The following is a 16,877-nucleotide window of genomic DNA, read 5'->3' on the forward strand; positions in this document are numbered from 1 at the left end:
TTGCCAACATACCAGCGAACTTGGCGCTAGAAATCCTAGCGCAGTCTCCCATACAGCGGACGCCATCTTGGTTCTTTCGAAGATCCTTGCCACAGCCGTCGCAGATAACTTCTGTGCTGCTTGATTTGCTCCATTTGATGGCCCAGGGCTGATTTCAACATTCCCTGAGAGCTTGAGAAGTGCATGTTGTGTGGTGGCCATAAAATTGTTGTAATAAGGAGCGCTTTGCCCCAAAAAACACTTTCGGTCCACTTCTTGAGTACGGTTGAAACGGCATTTTCAACGAAATTCTACCCGGTCGAGTTCAAAAGTACATAGAAAAGCTAACTGTGTCATCTGAGATAACTTTGCAATTAAATTTAGATAGAAAGGAATTGCTAACTGTATGATGTAGTGACACAAAATTAGGATCAGAAGACGGAGCCAACAAATCGCGTTAATTCGCCAACACGCTAAAGTTGACATGTTTTCGTAAGGAAGTCGACATTTTACTAAGTGGTCCTGTACCTTCCATTTGTAGTGCGTTCATCGTGATCTGGCCTGCAGGAACGTTTTGTTGGGGAAAAAATTAATTCCCATGGTGGGGGACTTTGGACTGGCACGTGACATTTACGAAAGTGGAGCTTACGAAACTACATCCGGGGTAAGAGGTATCTTTCCCTTGTTTCACGAACTGTATTCATGTTCCATTTTGCAATACACTAGTTCTTTTTTCATTTTGTACAGTACTACCTTTTTTATTCATATCACTATTTTATTGCCCGTTTTATTTGTTGACTTGACTTAATTGTTCCCTTTTATTTGGTGTTCGTTCCATATTTTTTATTTTGTTTTTATTATTCCCTTTTCGAAATGTTTGAATGTGTTCAACATTTGTTCCTATTGTCAAATCTTACATGGTTCAAATAATGAATCAAACCGCATTTATGTTAATTTGGAAGTATTTAGGTGTAGTGGCTTAGAATGAAGAAAAAGTTAAGTTAAGATATGTGCTCACAGGTCGAATTACTGTGAAAAATACATGAAATGCAGTGAAAACTTGATGTCATCTTTAATGAGCTTTGATGTGGCCCTTAGCACTGAGATACAGAAGAGTCACGCTATAACTAATAACAGCTTCAGTGAGAAATTACTTGTTAATAATGGTAGATGTTCAAATTTTCAGGGTAAATTACCAGTCAGATGGATGGCTCTGGAATCACTGCAGGATTACTCATATACCTCAGAGAGTGACGTGTGAGTAAAATAAGAGAAGAGAAGTGATCTCGTACCCAGATATTTTGTATTTCAAAGATTGAGAAGATCTGGGTACGAGATGAAGAGGAGAAGTTTGGCCTAGTGGTTTACATCATAAATCTGTCTAATTAGAAACTTTACTGATAATGAAAGATCAGAACATTATAAAATAGAAAGATGCATCGACATAAAGTGGAAGACTCATAGGTGTAGGCTTGAGATTGAAGTGTTGAACATAGATGATACTACACGGCGGCGCGAAGATGTGAATTTTATTTTCGAGTAGTAAAATATTGTTGTTACCACGAGAAAATAAAATTCATATCTTCAAGCGGCCGTGTACTTTTCCTTTTATTATATCGACAAATCTATCTTTCGCCATTTTTCACTGACTGTTTGCACAAACAAATGATATGGAAATGACGTCAGGAAATGACGTCATCAACATCCTCACTAGTGAGGATATGGAAAATACGCCACCCGGGTCCCGGGTGTTTTATAAATTTTACGTGTAGTGTATTTTCCAGTAAAACACTCCTGTCTATATAATAATCGGTTTTATGGCAACAAGTTTCTTTTTTAACAGGTCTTAGGCATTTCCGCACCAAGGGAAATGTGCTGTTATCGGTAAAAAGGGCAAAAAGGAGTAAGAGTATCTAAAGTCCTTATGCCGTCATAACAGATCCCATTAACGGCAGCACGAGGTCAGGTTTTCAAATTGATAGTTAATCAGTTATCCTGTGTTTGACCATTGTTACTTCTTATCGTTGTAGATGGTCGTTTGGTGTCGTTTTGTGGGAAATAGAAACTGGAGGTAAGAATGGTTATTTCTACAGCCTTACAATGCAGGCAAAGCAATGCAGGACTATCCTACTGAACGCTCGTTCTTGTTTTAATGTGATGTTTTTGTCGTTATACCTTCATCATTAGGGCAAGTTCCATACGCTGCACTTGGAGGACATGAAATTGTCGAGGCATTGAAAAGAGGGGAAAGACTTCCGAAACCTGATGGGTGTACCAATGAACTGTAAGTCGACCACGATAAGTCTAGTGATTGGTTCCTGTGTAGCCTTACTCAGTCATCGTGTATGCTATCCATTGTATACTTACCCAACATACATTTTTTTCATGTGTCACCAACAATTTACTGTTACCTAGAAGCAGCTGGGTGAAGAGTTACACTGTGAGGTTGAATGTTTTACCAACAAATACAAAGACGGTAGATTCTTACTCATTGAGTAACACAGATTCCTTCATGCATATTTTTTCAGCTATGACATAATGCTGAAATGCTGGCACGCAAACCCACAACAAAGACTGACATTTGAGGAACTTGTTCATGTGATAGACAGTTTGATGACTGCGGAAGCGGTAAGTACATGTAACCAAGCGTTGCTTTTTCATGCATTCAAGAACAAAATGCTATTGTATACAGTGTGTCAAAGTGTCAACAGACAACGAGAAAGTGTATATGACAGTGCATATAAAAATCGGAAAACATTTTCCGTACCAATTTTTCTTGCTCTCGGGTTTCAGATCTTCAAAAACGCGAAATTTCGCTTCCAGTTGAGTACAATACAGTGGGACCCCGATTTTACGATCGTCGATCTAACGATCAACATTCTGTGTCCCGGCAAATGTTATTTATAAATCAAGAGTTCGTTTACAACGATATCGCGATTTAACGATATGATATCGTAAAATCGAGGTTCCACTGTACCGTGCAAGACCAGAGGTTAGAGACCTTTAGATTTCAGTACGAGTACGACTACTAGTTTTTCAAATAGGCAAAGAGCGCGCGGGAGGGCGCTGGTGTCATTTTGGCGGGAAAACGAGATAGTCGTCGTCACTTTACTAAGAACTTTTATGAGAACGCCGTAGTGACGAAAACAAGTCCTCGAAAAGTAGGTGATGTCGTCTTTAAGGAATTACGAGAGGGCTTAGCTCTCATTATTCAAAACAACTGCATCAAGTTCGTTGCTCACAAAGAGTAAAATGAAGCTTTCTGGGATATATCTCTTCTTAGTACTTCTCTAAAAACTTGAAGTCAAGTCTCGTATTCGTAGTCGTCCTCCTACTAGAATCTAAAGATAGTACGGCTGTGACGTCAATACAGCATCGCTTGTTTTGCGGTTTCCCTTTTTGCTAGTTGTTTTCCGTGTGCAGAGTAAGGAAACTGTCGACGAAATTATGAATGGGAATGTTGAATGTTTACAATGAAACAACTGAGGAATAGAGAAACCGCGAAAGTAGCGATCCTGTATCCCAATTGGTCTAAACGCGTCACGTGACTGAATATTTCGCGTGATATTGCCCGAGTGATCTTCCTCAATTTCCAAGATTTCAAGGCTTCAAGTTTGCAATTAAAATTACTGGCAAGATGGGGGAACGGTTCGCTTTTGTGACAGAAGAAGAACGAAACCTACTGGTCAATAAAGCGGTACCAGAAAACACCAAAAAATCAACTTCATACGCAGGCGCGTGGGAGGGGGGGTTCGAGGGGTTCGAACGAACGATTAATAATGGCCGAAGAAAAACTTTTAGATAAAGTTCCTGTCGTCGAAATACATCAACCAAAGAAAAATAGAGATATAAACCCGTTCTTTAGGCCTTATGTCTTATCCACAGTAAAAATAAAAATTGTCAAGAACCCTTGGAGATTAATTTCAATGACGTTTCATTTCGCGGTAAAACCGCATCCGCCCGAAAAAGCCATAGAAAAGCATGCTTTGCGATACGTTTTGTTCTCTGAATGCGGCATTGTTCTGAAAGGAGATTCACTTCAATAGTTCAAGCCTTGTTGAGTTTCACGCGCAATTACGTACAAGTTCGCCTGAGAACATTCACTTGTGAATGTGAACGTTCCATAAGCGCAATGAGGAGGTTGAACAACTACATGAGGTGTACCATGAGAGAGAGTAGGCTGCCCGCCCTGGCTCTAATGCATATCAAATATGATATGCCTGTCAATCTTCACGAGATAGTCAATTTGTTCGAAGGCCCACACCCAAGAATGATGTAGTTTGCCAGCTTGGTGTATGACTATCAGCAGATCGAATAGCTATCAGAACTTGACAGGGCGCGGAATGTACATTGAACTTTCTTGTTTAAGTTGAAACAATTATGCCGCCGAAATGATGTATATACAGTCGAACCTGTATATAACGGCCCTATATTAAGCGGCCACCCTCTATTAAGCGGCCAGTTTTCAAAGTCCCGATTGTTTGCTCATACAAACGCTGTATTTGTTACCTGTGTTAGGCGGCCACCTCTATTAAGCGGCTGCGGCCACCCTGTAGCAGTCCTATGTTTGTATTTCTTTGTTGTTTTTACCTGTATTAAGCGGACACCCTTGAATGGAAACTAAGCCATATGTTATTTTATGCGGTATTTTATTGTGTTTAAAATGCGATCCAGCATCACTATAAAGAAATAACATGTACATGTACAAAGCTACTGTAAGCTGATACTCGGCCGTTTAATATAGTTAACGCTTTTCAGATGTCCGCAATGTGCTGAAGTACAGTACCATATTACAAACGCTAAAAAAAGTTTGTTTTGAATATGCTTCACTCTTTACCAAGAAATTCCTCTTAAATTAACTTGTTCTTCAGCCATGTGACATTAAACATTGAGCGTAACAACTATGAAATGACGGAATGAGACATTTTGTTGTGAACTGTAAGTCATAGAAATAGAGCAATGTATACCGTAGGAGAGTAGAGGACAATTTATTGCATAATACGTTTACACAATGTTACGTATTTTATACCGTTAAGTTACAAGTTGGCACTGAACTTTGTTTAAAGTATTGATCACTTGAAAGAGTGTTGCCCTATTGTTTCCTTGCATGAAGTGCTTTTGTATGATACGCCATTAAAATTGACATTAGACTACGCCCAGTGAGTATTTTTAGTAATCCTGTATTAAGCGGCCACCTGTATTAAGCGGCCAGTTACTCAAGTCCCGAGGGTGGCCGTTATATACAGGTTCGACTGTAGCTTAAAAAGCTGCTGTAAAACAAAATTGTGATTTGCCTAAAATGGGTCTCAAAATGCAGGAAATGAGGTTTCTGGGAACCTAGATTTTCAAAAATTTCCGGGCGAGCATGCCCCCGGACCCCCCTAGTAAGAGTGCCTTCGGCGCTCAGCAAGATTTGGGGCTCAACGAACACCCCTATCGAAACCTTAGCTACGCGCCTGATACGCTGTAAACGTTTTCGACGGCAAGGTGTTCGAAAATCTTTCCTCTAATTTGTAACTTGACACAAGGCTTAAAATTGTTCAACCGTTCAAACCGGCAAGAATGACGCTCTCGATGCTCACCTGGTCGAGCTCGCTCGTGAAGGCAAAATTTCGTTCACGAAACAAACTAGCCATGATGCCCCGAGATGTCGAAATTATCTACGAGAAGAAAGAGCTTGTCCTACCCTCGAGCGGCAAGTTCAATCCTCAGTGATTGTGAACGACTTCGTTGCTGGCTCCATTCAATGTCAAGTTAGCACACAAAGCGCTCTCTTGGAAATCTAGCAAAACCAGCCGGTGCCGTTGTTTTCGACTGCAGGTTCAGCCCCGACTTCTTCAAAGGTCGTTTTTCGGCTGGTCAATTCCACAAATTTTTGTATTTTAAATATAAAATACTGCTCCAATTGAACACGATATAAAAGCACCAGAACGGAAAAGCGTCGGCTGTTTCTTTCACGGTGGTTTGCACATTTTATGGAATGCGATGCTTTTGAAACAATTTTTCGTTTTGTGTTTGTTCTCGACAGGTGGTAAGAGTTCCCTGTTGCCTTATCCGCCACTTGTATCTTCTGTCTGGCTGGGCCCAGTTGTTCAAAGCCCGATTAAGCTAATCCTGGGTTAACGTGAACTTTGATTCAAGTTTAATTACTTGTCAAAAAATATTCTTCGAAAAGAATTTTGCCCCTCAGTTTTGACTTAGACTTTTCGTTACCTTTAGTTTGCAATTAGGCTTTAAAACCACTTTTTAAAAGCGAGATGAAAACCTCGATTAACTTTTAATCGTAGATAAGCGTTATTCGGCTTTCGAACAACCCGGCCCTGGTGGTTAGGACCGAAGGGAATTAAAAGTGTCATGTAATTTATTTACGATTTTATTGCAGGATTACCTTGAGATTTTACACGACATTCCAGCAGAAGCTGATGATGACACTCCTTATGACGAAGTTCGGTTTGATAAAATCCCTGAAGACTATTTTTGGCCTTCAGAGCTGCGTATCCATGATCCACTGCAGTCTCGACCAGGCTTGGTTACCGAGCCCAGAGGTGATACTGCAAACGGCCAGGTTGCACCGCACACTCATGAAAGAGATGCATGTAACACTGGCTTTTGAGATGCAGTCAAATCCAAGACGGAAACCACTGCTAGAGCTTAGCACCAAGGATGTCCGCCATGGAAAGAGTTCACTTGACAATGGTCCACGTTCAATAACTCTAGGAATCAATAGACATGAGATACGCCCTCTGGAGGCTGGTATATTGGAAGATAATACCCAAGGCGGAAGGATTGTCCAAAAAAAATTGATCGTTGGCCGAGAAGCGGAGTGTTCCTGCAACTGTGAAATTTTGGGGACAACCTTTAAGGCAAGGGCGTCACCATCCGATATACCAGCAAACCGGAAGGCGGTTCACCTGATTTATAAACCTTCGATTCATTGCCAATAACTTTTAAATTTTTTTTACAGCCATTTATATGCTCGCTGTATTGTTTACTTGCTTAAGGTCGTTCAGCAAACAATCATCAATGAAAATTTCTATATTCATTATCCCATATTCGGTTGTTTTCGATCCAAAATTCTTAATTTAGAAGGTGATCTTTAGAGCAAGACTGTAGAAACCCTTTCTTTTGGCAGCTTATTTGCAGCTGCTATTTCATCGTTGAAATGTAATGTTTATTTTATCTCTTAGTTATTACAGAGAACTGGGCGAAAGTCCCAGATTTTGTCTTATAGAGAACAGACGGAATAGGTAGAATGTCCAGCATAATAAACATCACCACAGAATAGCTTTCATTTGTATGCTCACACTTTTTGCATCTTAATATTTTATTCACAGATAAAACTTGATGAAGTAAAACCATTAAATTTTGAAGGTATTTTTATTTCAGTAGATCAGTTTCTTTTTAAAGCATGCATTGTCCAATTTGTGATAACATATATCGAAGAGTATTCAAAGATAGAGAATTCATAGAATTAGAGTAGACTTCATATCATAGCCGAATATTTTAGAGAAGAGCTGTCTTGGAAAAAAAATTAAAAGTTGGGACGTTTTTGTTTTTCTATATTTTGCCGAGATAAATATGAAGTGTAAAGAAAAACAAACGTAGAATTACTTTTGTGTAAATAAACGAGCCTGTGATATTAAAACAGAACAAAGTGGCGCCGCCTGATGACTGTTCCAATTTTTAATATTTTAATAAGATTTGAACATTTTTTAATCATTTTTTATCATTCAGTAGTGTAGGCGTTTTAATTTCTACTGTTATTTATTTCTATGTTTTATATTGTTGTATTCTTTTGAATGTTAGTTTTTAGTTTTTAGTTGGACAGGAGCTGCATTGACAGCAGGTTTCTTTTTTTAAACTGAGGCATTTATCCTGTTTAAATATGTTCTTTTATTGTGATTTTTATGATTATTAAGAAAAAGTGATCGACTGACAGTTTATTTGTGAGTATTAAAACATGAAAACGGCAGTTAAATGGCATAGCCCCGCGATCAGTCCAAGCCGCTTCTTGTGACAGAAACTTGGAATATTTTCATAATTCATTTCATCTCTTAGGTTGATAATTCGTAAAAATAGTTCCAAATTAAATAGGTTCGTAAAATGTTCTCAGAAATGTATCTCGTAATTCAACAAGTCACCTGCGAAAATAAGTATCTCGCAAAGCTTGCAGTCCAAGGAACAGCTCCTACATTTTTGTTGTCGCAGTCAGTTCCACTTTGCTTCAACTGAATGATGTCCAGGAGTAGCGAAAATGGAACCAACGCGCAAATAAAGAGTATGAGGTCAGAAAATAAAGGACTACATTAACTAAGTGGAGTCCAGTCGCCCAAAAAAGCTCTTTTGCTGGCAAGTTTCGCGATCTGGCTTGGTGAAAAGAAAGCGTAACAAGTCCCACGCATAATTAATATGCGTAAAATTCCCAAGAATATTGGACAGATGTAGGCTTAAGGTTACCGTATACCTTTAGAGGTGTCTCGCGTCCTAGCGATGTAGCACGTCCGGTTTAAACTGTAGATACGTAAACCCCTATATCAAACTAAAGCTTATACAGCTGGCTATCAAACTATACTAAGAATTTTGAAATTAATGAATTGACGAATTTTTTCACCAAATCACCTTTTGAAAGCTACAAGTCAAAGCGAATTTTGCTTTTTGCTTATTTAATTTGCTCCTTAGTTTCCGGACCCAAAGCGCTAAAAAAGCTTGTCTGCGTTTTGCGATATTCAATCGCAGTGAAAAGTTACAGAACATTTTCGAAATACGATTAAAAAATGTGAATCGTATAAAAATCGTTCTCGGAGAAAAAATATTTCGAAAGAAAAAATTCGCAGACAAGGTTTTGTTCTTTATATGTTAAACTAGCTACTGTCCAAAATTGAAGGCAAACGAACAAATTCCATTCGAGTATTAGCTTTAAAGTGTTCCCTTCAAGTAAAAAAATTGATTCGAGAAAACCGCGCTAAAAATTCGACAATTCATTTTGTTTCAAAATTCTTGATATAGTTTAATAGCCCGCTCTATAAGCTTTAATTTGAATTTGATGTAGGGGGTTAGGTATCTACAGTTTAAACCGGACGCTCTACATCGCTCGGACGCGAGACACTTCTAATAAAGGTATACGGTAACCTTAAAAGAAACTCGGCAATTGAGAATGGCGAAAATTGGGAAGATTACATATGTGTATTTGGTGCCAATGAACGGTCTCTAAGTCAGTTTTCACGATAAACTGCAACCGTAAGATCTTTGACTATTTAAAATTATTGACACTGTCAAAAATACGAAAAGGAAAACGCTGTTCTCGTCATGTTTGCTAACTGCCAGTTCTCGATGCCGCGATATTTGTTGATACAATGGAGTGAGCTATTTTTTAATTAGTGCTTTAGTTTCAACAGCGAGATATGGTTTAAGGTAATCTACACGTGTCTATCCTTTTGTGACAGTTGTGTTTCCCGCTTTTCATTTCTCAAGAGGACAATGTCAAAACGAAGGAAAACTTTCCGCTCGCACCTGTGTTTGGTTATTTTAAATTCAAGAAGAATTGTGACCATTTCAATGGTGAAAAGGACGGCTGCATCTCAAAGAACACTGGAAGTTTCAGGATCAATTCATCGACGTTTTCTTTGCTTCGATCTCAAACTCTACATCAAATGAAAATAATCTTCCAGCTGTTCTAAGGTAAAAACTGTTCGAAAGCTATATATTTTCAAATTTACTTGAACGTTTCAATATTTGCCTTTTGCTGAAGATTCATCAGTGAAGATCCTACTATACGCGGGTGAGAAAGTAAACTGATTCTTTAAGTCTCACTTGCAGTCAGGCAAGGGCGTTAAAGAACCAGAAATTTCTCGTAAAAAGCTCTGACATTGTTCGTCGCAGGTCGATACAAACAAGAGAACTTGAGACAAAGCTTTCAGTCCACATCTCTAACATTAGGAGTGAAAAATCTCGAGTAACGACAAACGAAGCGAAGACATGGGCGATCAGGAAAAAGGCCTCTGTGTTTCAAAATTGCAAACTTCAGAAATGTCTGATCATGGACAAGTGACGAGACGATAATAGTCGAATCAGCTACCTGCCTTCTTATGAACGCCGTCTCACTTCTTGGAAATCTTTTGGTGTGTTTTGCCGTGTATAAGAACCCGCGCCTACGAACAACGACGAATTTATACATCATCGGCTTGGCTGCGACCGATTTGTTGTCCGCTAGTCTCGTTATGCCTTTCACTTCTGGTGTTCTTGTGACCCGGAAATGGTCTTTCGGCAAAACGTATTGTGACATACACGGGTTTCTGGCCAACTTTGGGCTTTTCGTTTCTACCTCTATCATGGGGCTAACTGCGTTCAACAGATACGTAAGGATTGTGAAAACTGACAGGTACAATTGCATTTTCACGCTGCGAAAATCTCGCGCTGTATTGGCCTCCTTGTGCGTTTTTATCGCTGGTTACATTGTTATTCCCCACTTCGTCCGTTTGCAGGAGTTTGGTTTCGATCCGGATTATGCTAGCTGCCACATAATCCATCTCACTGAAGCAGGCAAGATTGCTCATAACTGTATTGTAGTGTTCTTCTTTTTAATTCTACCCTTTAGCGTGGCAATTTTCTGTTACGTGAAAGTGTTCAAAGCCATAAAACAGCACAACCTTGATATCGCCCCTACTTTGCAAAGTAGTATTCGCAAAGCAAGAATCACAGCACAAGAAATAAAGATTTCCAAATCGCTTTTTGTAGTTGTACTTGGGTTCGGTATGTGCTGGATTCCTGCTTGGATCTTAGCAATAATTAAAAGGTTTTGTTTGATACCTTCCCTGCCTAGAGAGGTGTATCTTGTACACACAGGACTTGTGTTTTTAAGCAGCTCGACTAACGTTTTCATTTACGCTGGTATGAATAATTCATTCAAAGCAGAATTTAGACGCATTTTGTCGTGTTATACATGGGTGAATTCAGCAATGGTCTCCCCACAGATGCCGCATCACGAGCTCATGGAGTTAAGGTTACAAAATCACCAGGGGCCCATTTCTCGAAAGTCTCGGTAACTTATCGGGCCCGATAAGTATATTTTTAAATGTTTTTTCGCCGATTACACAGTGATTACAGACATGGTACTTAGCCAATGTTTTACCTAATGTTTTCATAGAATTGTAAGATTTTAAAATTTAGTATAGAGTGTTTTCACATGACGTCACGGCGGCCATGTTGGTGTCCCAAAACAAAGAAATGGCGGCCATGTTGGTGTCCCAAACTAAACCTCTGGGAATTGTACTCTATTTTTATGTAAATACTTTCTTTTGTTTCAGTAAACCAATATGGCCGGTAGTCACGTGAATGAAAACACTCTATTCAAAGCTACCACAAATTGACTTCTGTTAAAAACATTTCTCCTCTATTTCACTTATCGGGCCCGGTAAGTTACCGGGACTTTCGAGAAACGGGCCACAGTACCTTATTGGTACTTAATTTCGCGATTTTGGCGAGACAGTATTTCAGGGTGTGGGGGGGGGGGGGGGGGTATTTCGCCATTTCAATAGGTAAATATGAAAAAAGGGCATTAAATCAACTTCATTTTATTCTAAGGGTTTTGTACGAATCTAGCGATTCAGATGAAGATGATAGCTACATTGTCTACTCCATATGTGAAATCTTTGCAAATTAACGTTATTTTACAACAGAAGATCCAAAATGGAACTTGCAGTGAAACCAGTTAATAATTTTTGTGTTTGTCGATAGATTTCCTGTATATGTTGCTGTTATTACATGTTAATCATTTTTCCGTGATTTGAATTTTCTATATAACATAGCGTCAGTAAAGCGCGCGTCTGATTGGCTGATACGCGTCATCCATATGCCCGTGGGTTGCGCGGTGACGTGAGTTTGCTTTCAGCTTGGCTTCTCGCTCGTTTGATTCCATCAATATTTCTTGAAGTCTTTTCGCACGTACCCTGTCTCAAAAAAGTTCAACTTGGATGTAAAATCACCCAAGCAAATTTGTCTTCAACTGTGACGTAAAGAAGTTGAAATCATCGGCTCATTTGAATCTTATGCCCTAGAAACTGTCAATATTATTGAAATCAATCGTTGCAAGGCAAGTGAGGGAGATTCGAATTTATCAGTTTATCAGTTTATAAGTGATTCTTAGTGCGTTGCCTATTTTGGAGGAATTTTAAATGGGATAAAGATTAGTTCATAACTCTACTTCAGACTGATTTATTGTCGTGTTTTTGACTGCAACGTTTTAGTTATTTTTCGGGAAAAAACAACTTTATGATAAATGCGCACGTCTTAAGCTTTCTTTCGTCCACGGGATAATCAACTTTTTAAAATGAACGTTTTGAGGGCCAGTCAAAATTTAGTAATTCTGGCGGTAGCTTAAATATACCGAACTAAAATCGATATACTATGTAAAAGCGGATTATGTAAACCTTACAATGATTGAAAATTCTTTGAAAGCCCATGTGCTAGATTTAATAAACTTAAAGACCATTTTTTGCTGAATTTGTGTCGCCTATGATACTCTTTTGAAAAGGGTTTGGACCTGAGACTTTTAGGATGTGAAATGGTGTACTGTATAGGAGAGTTAGGCTAGTGATTGCAGAAATAAATCCAATTTTGTCCCAGATTTTGCCAGCATAATATAAGTAGTTAAAGTCGACAAGACGCGTGAATGACACCAGGATCTAAATTGAGAAACCTTCAGATTAATTATGTTATAAAAGAAATGGCTGTCCAACCTTCGAGTAATGGATACACTTGGGAGGTTTGCTAAGCACTCAAGAAGTTAGAACTGCTCTCGGCATGAATCTTACGCTTCTTTCGTGCTTACCAGCCTCCCGCGTGCATCCATAGTTGCACGCTGCACGTTTAAAATTTCTTAATTGATGTTGACTATTGGATGTACGGTATTCCCCACGTGTGATGTAGGATACGTCCTCCGCAAATCTTTTTAAAGAGAAGGCCGCGAGTTTTTTTTAAATGGAGAAATATCGAAGACGTATTCTAAACTCGAGCAAATAGGCCATTTCCGAGTTGCTTTGAAACTCATTACGAAAGCGAGGCTAAGTGCAAAGTTTTGAGTATGAAAATAAGTTTTCATTCATATGCAAACGAACTAATTTTCACATGAAAAGCTTTGCACTTAGCCTTGCTTTCATAACGAGGTTCACAGCAACTCGGAAATGGTATATTATGATTGGATCTAGCCCACTTTGAGTCGCATGGGTATTTTTGGATTCCATTAGTTATCTCAGAGTCACTTCTTCCCATGCATTGCTAACGCTACTATCTGCTATCTCATACTTCATTCCTGATCTTATCACAAATTACTAAATCGTCCGAAGGCGATAATTAAAACTTGGCGTCCTACTGTCAACAATCTGCAGAGAGTGAGAGTAGAGTAACGTTGCGCTCTGTTGATAATATGATAATAGAAACTATTACTGTTGATGATATGATAATAGAAACTATGTACAAGGTAAGATCATCGCCAATTAGCATTTCAAAAATACTAAAGCGTGGCCCCAATAAGAATTACTCATTTGATTTTCTCGAGGCTCTGGAGACACATAGTTTAATCGTAAGTTTAATCGTCGGACTGGTAACTTAAACCAAGCGGATGTAGCTGGTTTAAATATTCAAGATATTTTCACAAAAGAGGTAATTGAAATTTGGTCAAATCTAAATTACGAAGAAAAGCCAACATACATTGGAAATTCACCGATTTGGTACAATTCCCTTATAAGGATTGCTAATCAACCCATCTTTTATCGAAATTGGTCCCGTGCCGGAGTCAATCAGGTCAAAGGCATTTTAGATCGTACGTCCGACTTTTTAAAGTATGAGGACTTTAAATCTCGCTTTAAAGTTACGACCAGTTATTTAACGTACTACGGTGTTGTGTCTGCCTTGGCAAAATGGAAGAAGTCTTTTCAGGTCCAGGTTATGAAAAAGTCCAAACACCAACCGACTTGTGGCCAAAAGCTACTATCATCTTCAAACTTTTGCAAAGAAGCCTATGAATTAATCGTTAAAGGAAGCACTTCAACACCAGGTAAAAGCCAGAGAAAATGGATAACTGACTGCGGAAATTACGAAAATTATACGAACATAACTCGAACGTGCCTCGTTGTCTTTCAGAACAATTTCACGTGCTAGCTAAATGTTCTAACAAATTTGATTGCCTAATTAAGGAGATGCTTTTCATAAGAAAACTTAAACCATTCCTAAACGTGCAAAACAGACTCGATTCGCGCAAAGGTATTCACCTAAAGAACTTGTCATCCTGTGTTAATATGCTAATTTGTAGAGATTGTAAAGTATAGAAATCAAATCTACGCATTAATTTATATTTGTAACGATGACGCCAAAACGTCGGCTATTAACTTTAATTTTCGCTTGCTTATGTTTCAAGAAATCATCATCATTATTATTATTATTATTATTATTATTATTATTATTATTATTATTATTATTATTATTATTATTGGGTCAAGTTACTATTGCTATGCAATTCTACGACCTAATTTTATTCTTGCGATTTAGCAAAGAACAAAGTTTTTAAAGTTGTTAGTAGCCTCTTGTCTTAATGCTGATTTTGCGGTTTTGTCATTATCGCTGTTAAGACGACATTGGTTCTACCAAGAAAAGCAACTCGGTCAAAATTTTTTTAAAAAAGAAAGCATCCTGTAGGAATGATTTATCGTCCAATTTGCGTTGTCCAAATTATGGATGGGGGCGTGGAATCCAGCCTCCTTCCCGGCCCCAGGAGGCAAAACATGCCCGGTCTAGATAGGATTAAAAGGCGCCCAACCAGGAGTATGGACTTTCAAGGTGTAGTGGGCATTTAAGGTGTTTCCATGGGGTTATCACTTATGATATGGCGCACGCGATGTTACCTATCGAATGCCAGTTTTCTCTTGTTTTCTTTTTACCAATTTATTGAAATCTCCCAAAATGTAATAATCAAGAACAAAACTATGTCCTCGAATCCTCGCTGGTAAAATAATGGCTTTGAGTCCTGAGTTGAAACTATTCAAACACAGGCGTTTGTCAGTGTGTATTAGGTTTTGATTTTGATTATTTTTTTACTTCCGTCGGTGAAATCTTCTGAGATTTTGACGGCGTATAGAACCTCGATCACCAGTAAAATCTTTAAACAGCAAAAAAGGTATGATGGGGTAACAAGGTAGATTCTTTATATTTTTTCAAATTTTTCCCAAAATCTTCTTGCCATGTCACGAGTACAGTTAAATTTCATAACAAGTTGTTGTCAGATAAATTTTTGGGAAAAGTCGCAAAAATTTCCAGCGTTTACTCTCATCTAAAAAAAAGGTTATGCATGAATGTTCAGGGTCAGGGAAACAGAAAGTTACACTTTAGTGCAAATTTAAATTTAAATTCTAACCGGATCAATTTGCCTTCCCTCAACCAATTAGAAAGACGTATTTATCGTATACTAAAGATGTAACGAGTTGCATCAAATAAAATAAAATAAAATAAAATAAAATCACAACTAAGTGGTGCTTATAGCAGGTTATAGGCCTTACACTTCTACCCGACCTTGCCTTCTACAGCATAACACTTCCAAATATAAATATATTAAGTAAACGTGATGTTTTCTCTCGATGTTAAGGATCTCATAGATGGCGCTGCCTTCATCGGAGTCGGGTTTGATAGTCGCGGTGATTACAGTCCCGAATCACGAAAGATTAACAGGTTGCGTCACAAGGCAAATGGCGGAATTTAGATTTAGACACGAAACGAAGGAAATCCAAGAAGGCAGATCTAAGACTTCCTGATTCCTAGTTCGGATGCTCTATCACTGAACTACAGAAAACTCGTAGGAGCTAAGGCCTGTTCCAAACGTCGTGCTACTGCCGTGCCAAACTTAAATCAATCTGACCCGGCAGTGGCTTCAAACGTCAAATTTAATTCAGTCGCGCCAAATTCTAAAATATAGAAATGCGTAGAACGAGCAAATTAACCCAAAATACATTAAAATAATTTATGAATTTGGTTCGGCACAGCAACAGCACGCCGTTTGAAACCAAGTCGCGCTACTGCCGTGCGGCACGACAGGTCCTGCAGTGCTTAATAGTCGTGCCGAAGTTAATTTAGCCTGCCGAACTAAATGGTTTCAAACGTTCAACTGCCGTGTTTAAGCCAAATTTAATTCTTGAATTTAGTTCGGCACGGCAGTAGCGCGACGTTTGGAACAGGCCTATTTAAGTCCATTAAACTAGGTTCATGTAACAAACATGAACAACGTTTCATGACCTTAACTCCCACCACCAGACATCTCTCTAACAGGAATTTTTGTTTAAATAATTTTTAAATCTGTTATAACTACATTCGTTTTGAGGAAAACGTGTCGAAAACGTTCCACGGCGGTTTCGAAATTTGAAATATGAACCATGTGTTGTAAGATAATTTGTCACGACGCTTGAGAAAGGCACGACCCCGAACTAGTTGAGTTGTATTACTTATACATCGGCCTCGTTGAATGTCTTGGACAACATCAGAAAGCCTTCCCTGTTGGGCCAAATTGAAAAAAAATTGCATTTGATGAACCACCTGTGGGAATGAACACTGCTAGAACTGGCCATAGATCAGATGCACAAGAAAAACCAGAGGGAAAACCTGTTTCAAATGTTAGTGCTATGTTAGGGCCCAAGTGACAACTGAGGCTGAAAACGAATCCTAAGACGAGGTTGCTACCGTTGAGGACAAGTTCATTTCAACAAGATAAATCCTTTCTTTTGTTTACATTCAAATTAGCCCTTCTTGCCTCGTTCAATGGAAAATATTCTTTTGATTTTTGAACTTTAAAACAAGGTAAGAAGGGCTAATTTGAATACGAACAAACGATATTAAAATGGTAGCCGTTCTGAAATAAGGTC

The 16,877-nt window shown here is 38.6% G+C and overlaps 2 protein-coding genes across 2 annotated transcripts in view; both read left to right on the forward strand.

Moving 5' to 3' along the window:
• The window catches only part of LOC146458711 (uncharacterized), a 25,229-nt gene extending 17,278 nt beyond the window's left edge, over positions 1-7,951 (forward strand). Inside the window, exons 13-18 of the mRNA XM_085090403.1 lie at positions 521-643; positions 1,166-1,236; positions 2,010-2,050; positions 2,167-2,263; positions 2,508-2,607; positions 6,362-7,951. Coding sequence (XP_084946529.1) covers positions 521-643; positions 1,166-1,236; positions 2,010-2,050; positions 2,167-2,263; positions 2,508-2,607; positions 6,362-6,592 — 663 coding nt within the window. The 3' untranslated portion in view covers positions 6,593-7,951. The remainder of the gene's footprint in view (positions 1-520; positions 644-1,165; positions 1,237-2,009; positions 2,051-2,166; positions 2,264-2,507; positions 2,608-6,361) is intronic.
• Positions 7,952-9,266: 1,315 nt separating this feature from the next.
• Positions 9,267-11,405, forward strand: LOC146458712 (melatonin receptor type 1A-like). Its single transcript, XM_085090487.1, has 2 exons — positions 9,267-9,657; positions 9,859-11,405. The coding sequence occupies exon 2, from the start codon at positions 10,065-10,067 to the stop codon at positions 11,019-11,021; it is 957 nt and encodes a 318-aa protein (XP_084946613.1). The 5' UTR covers positions 9,267-9,657; positions 9,859-10,064; the 3' UTR covers positions 11,022-11,405.
• The last annotated feature ends 5,472 nt before the right edge of the window (positions 11,406-16,877 follow it).

The sequence above is a fragment of the Pavona decussata genome, unplaced genomic scaffold, assembly GCF_977016875.1.
Source record: "Pavona decussata unplaced genomic scaffold, jaPavDecu1.1 SCAFFOLD_232, whole genome shotgun sequence".
Classification (NCBI taxonomy): domain Eukaryota; kingdom Metazoa; phylum Cnidaria; class Anthozoa; order Scleractinia; family Agariciidae; genus Pavona; species Pavona decussata.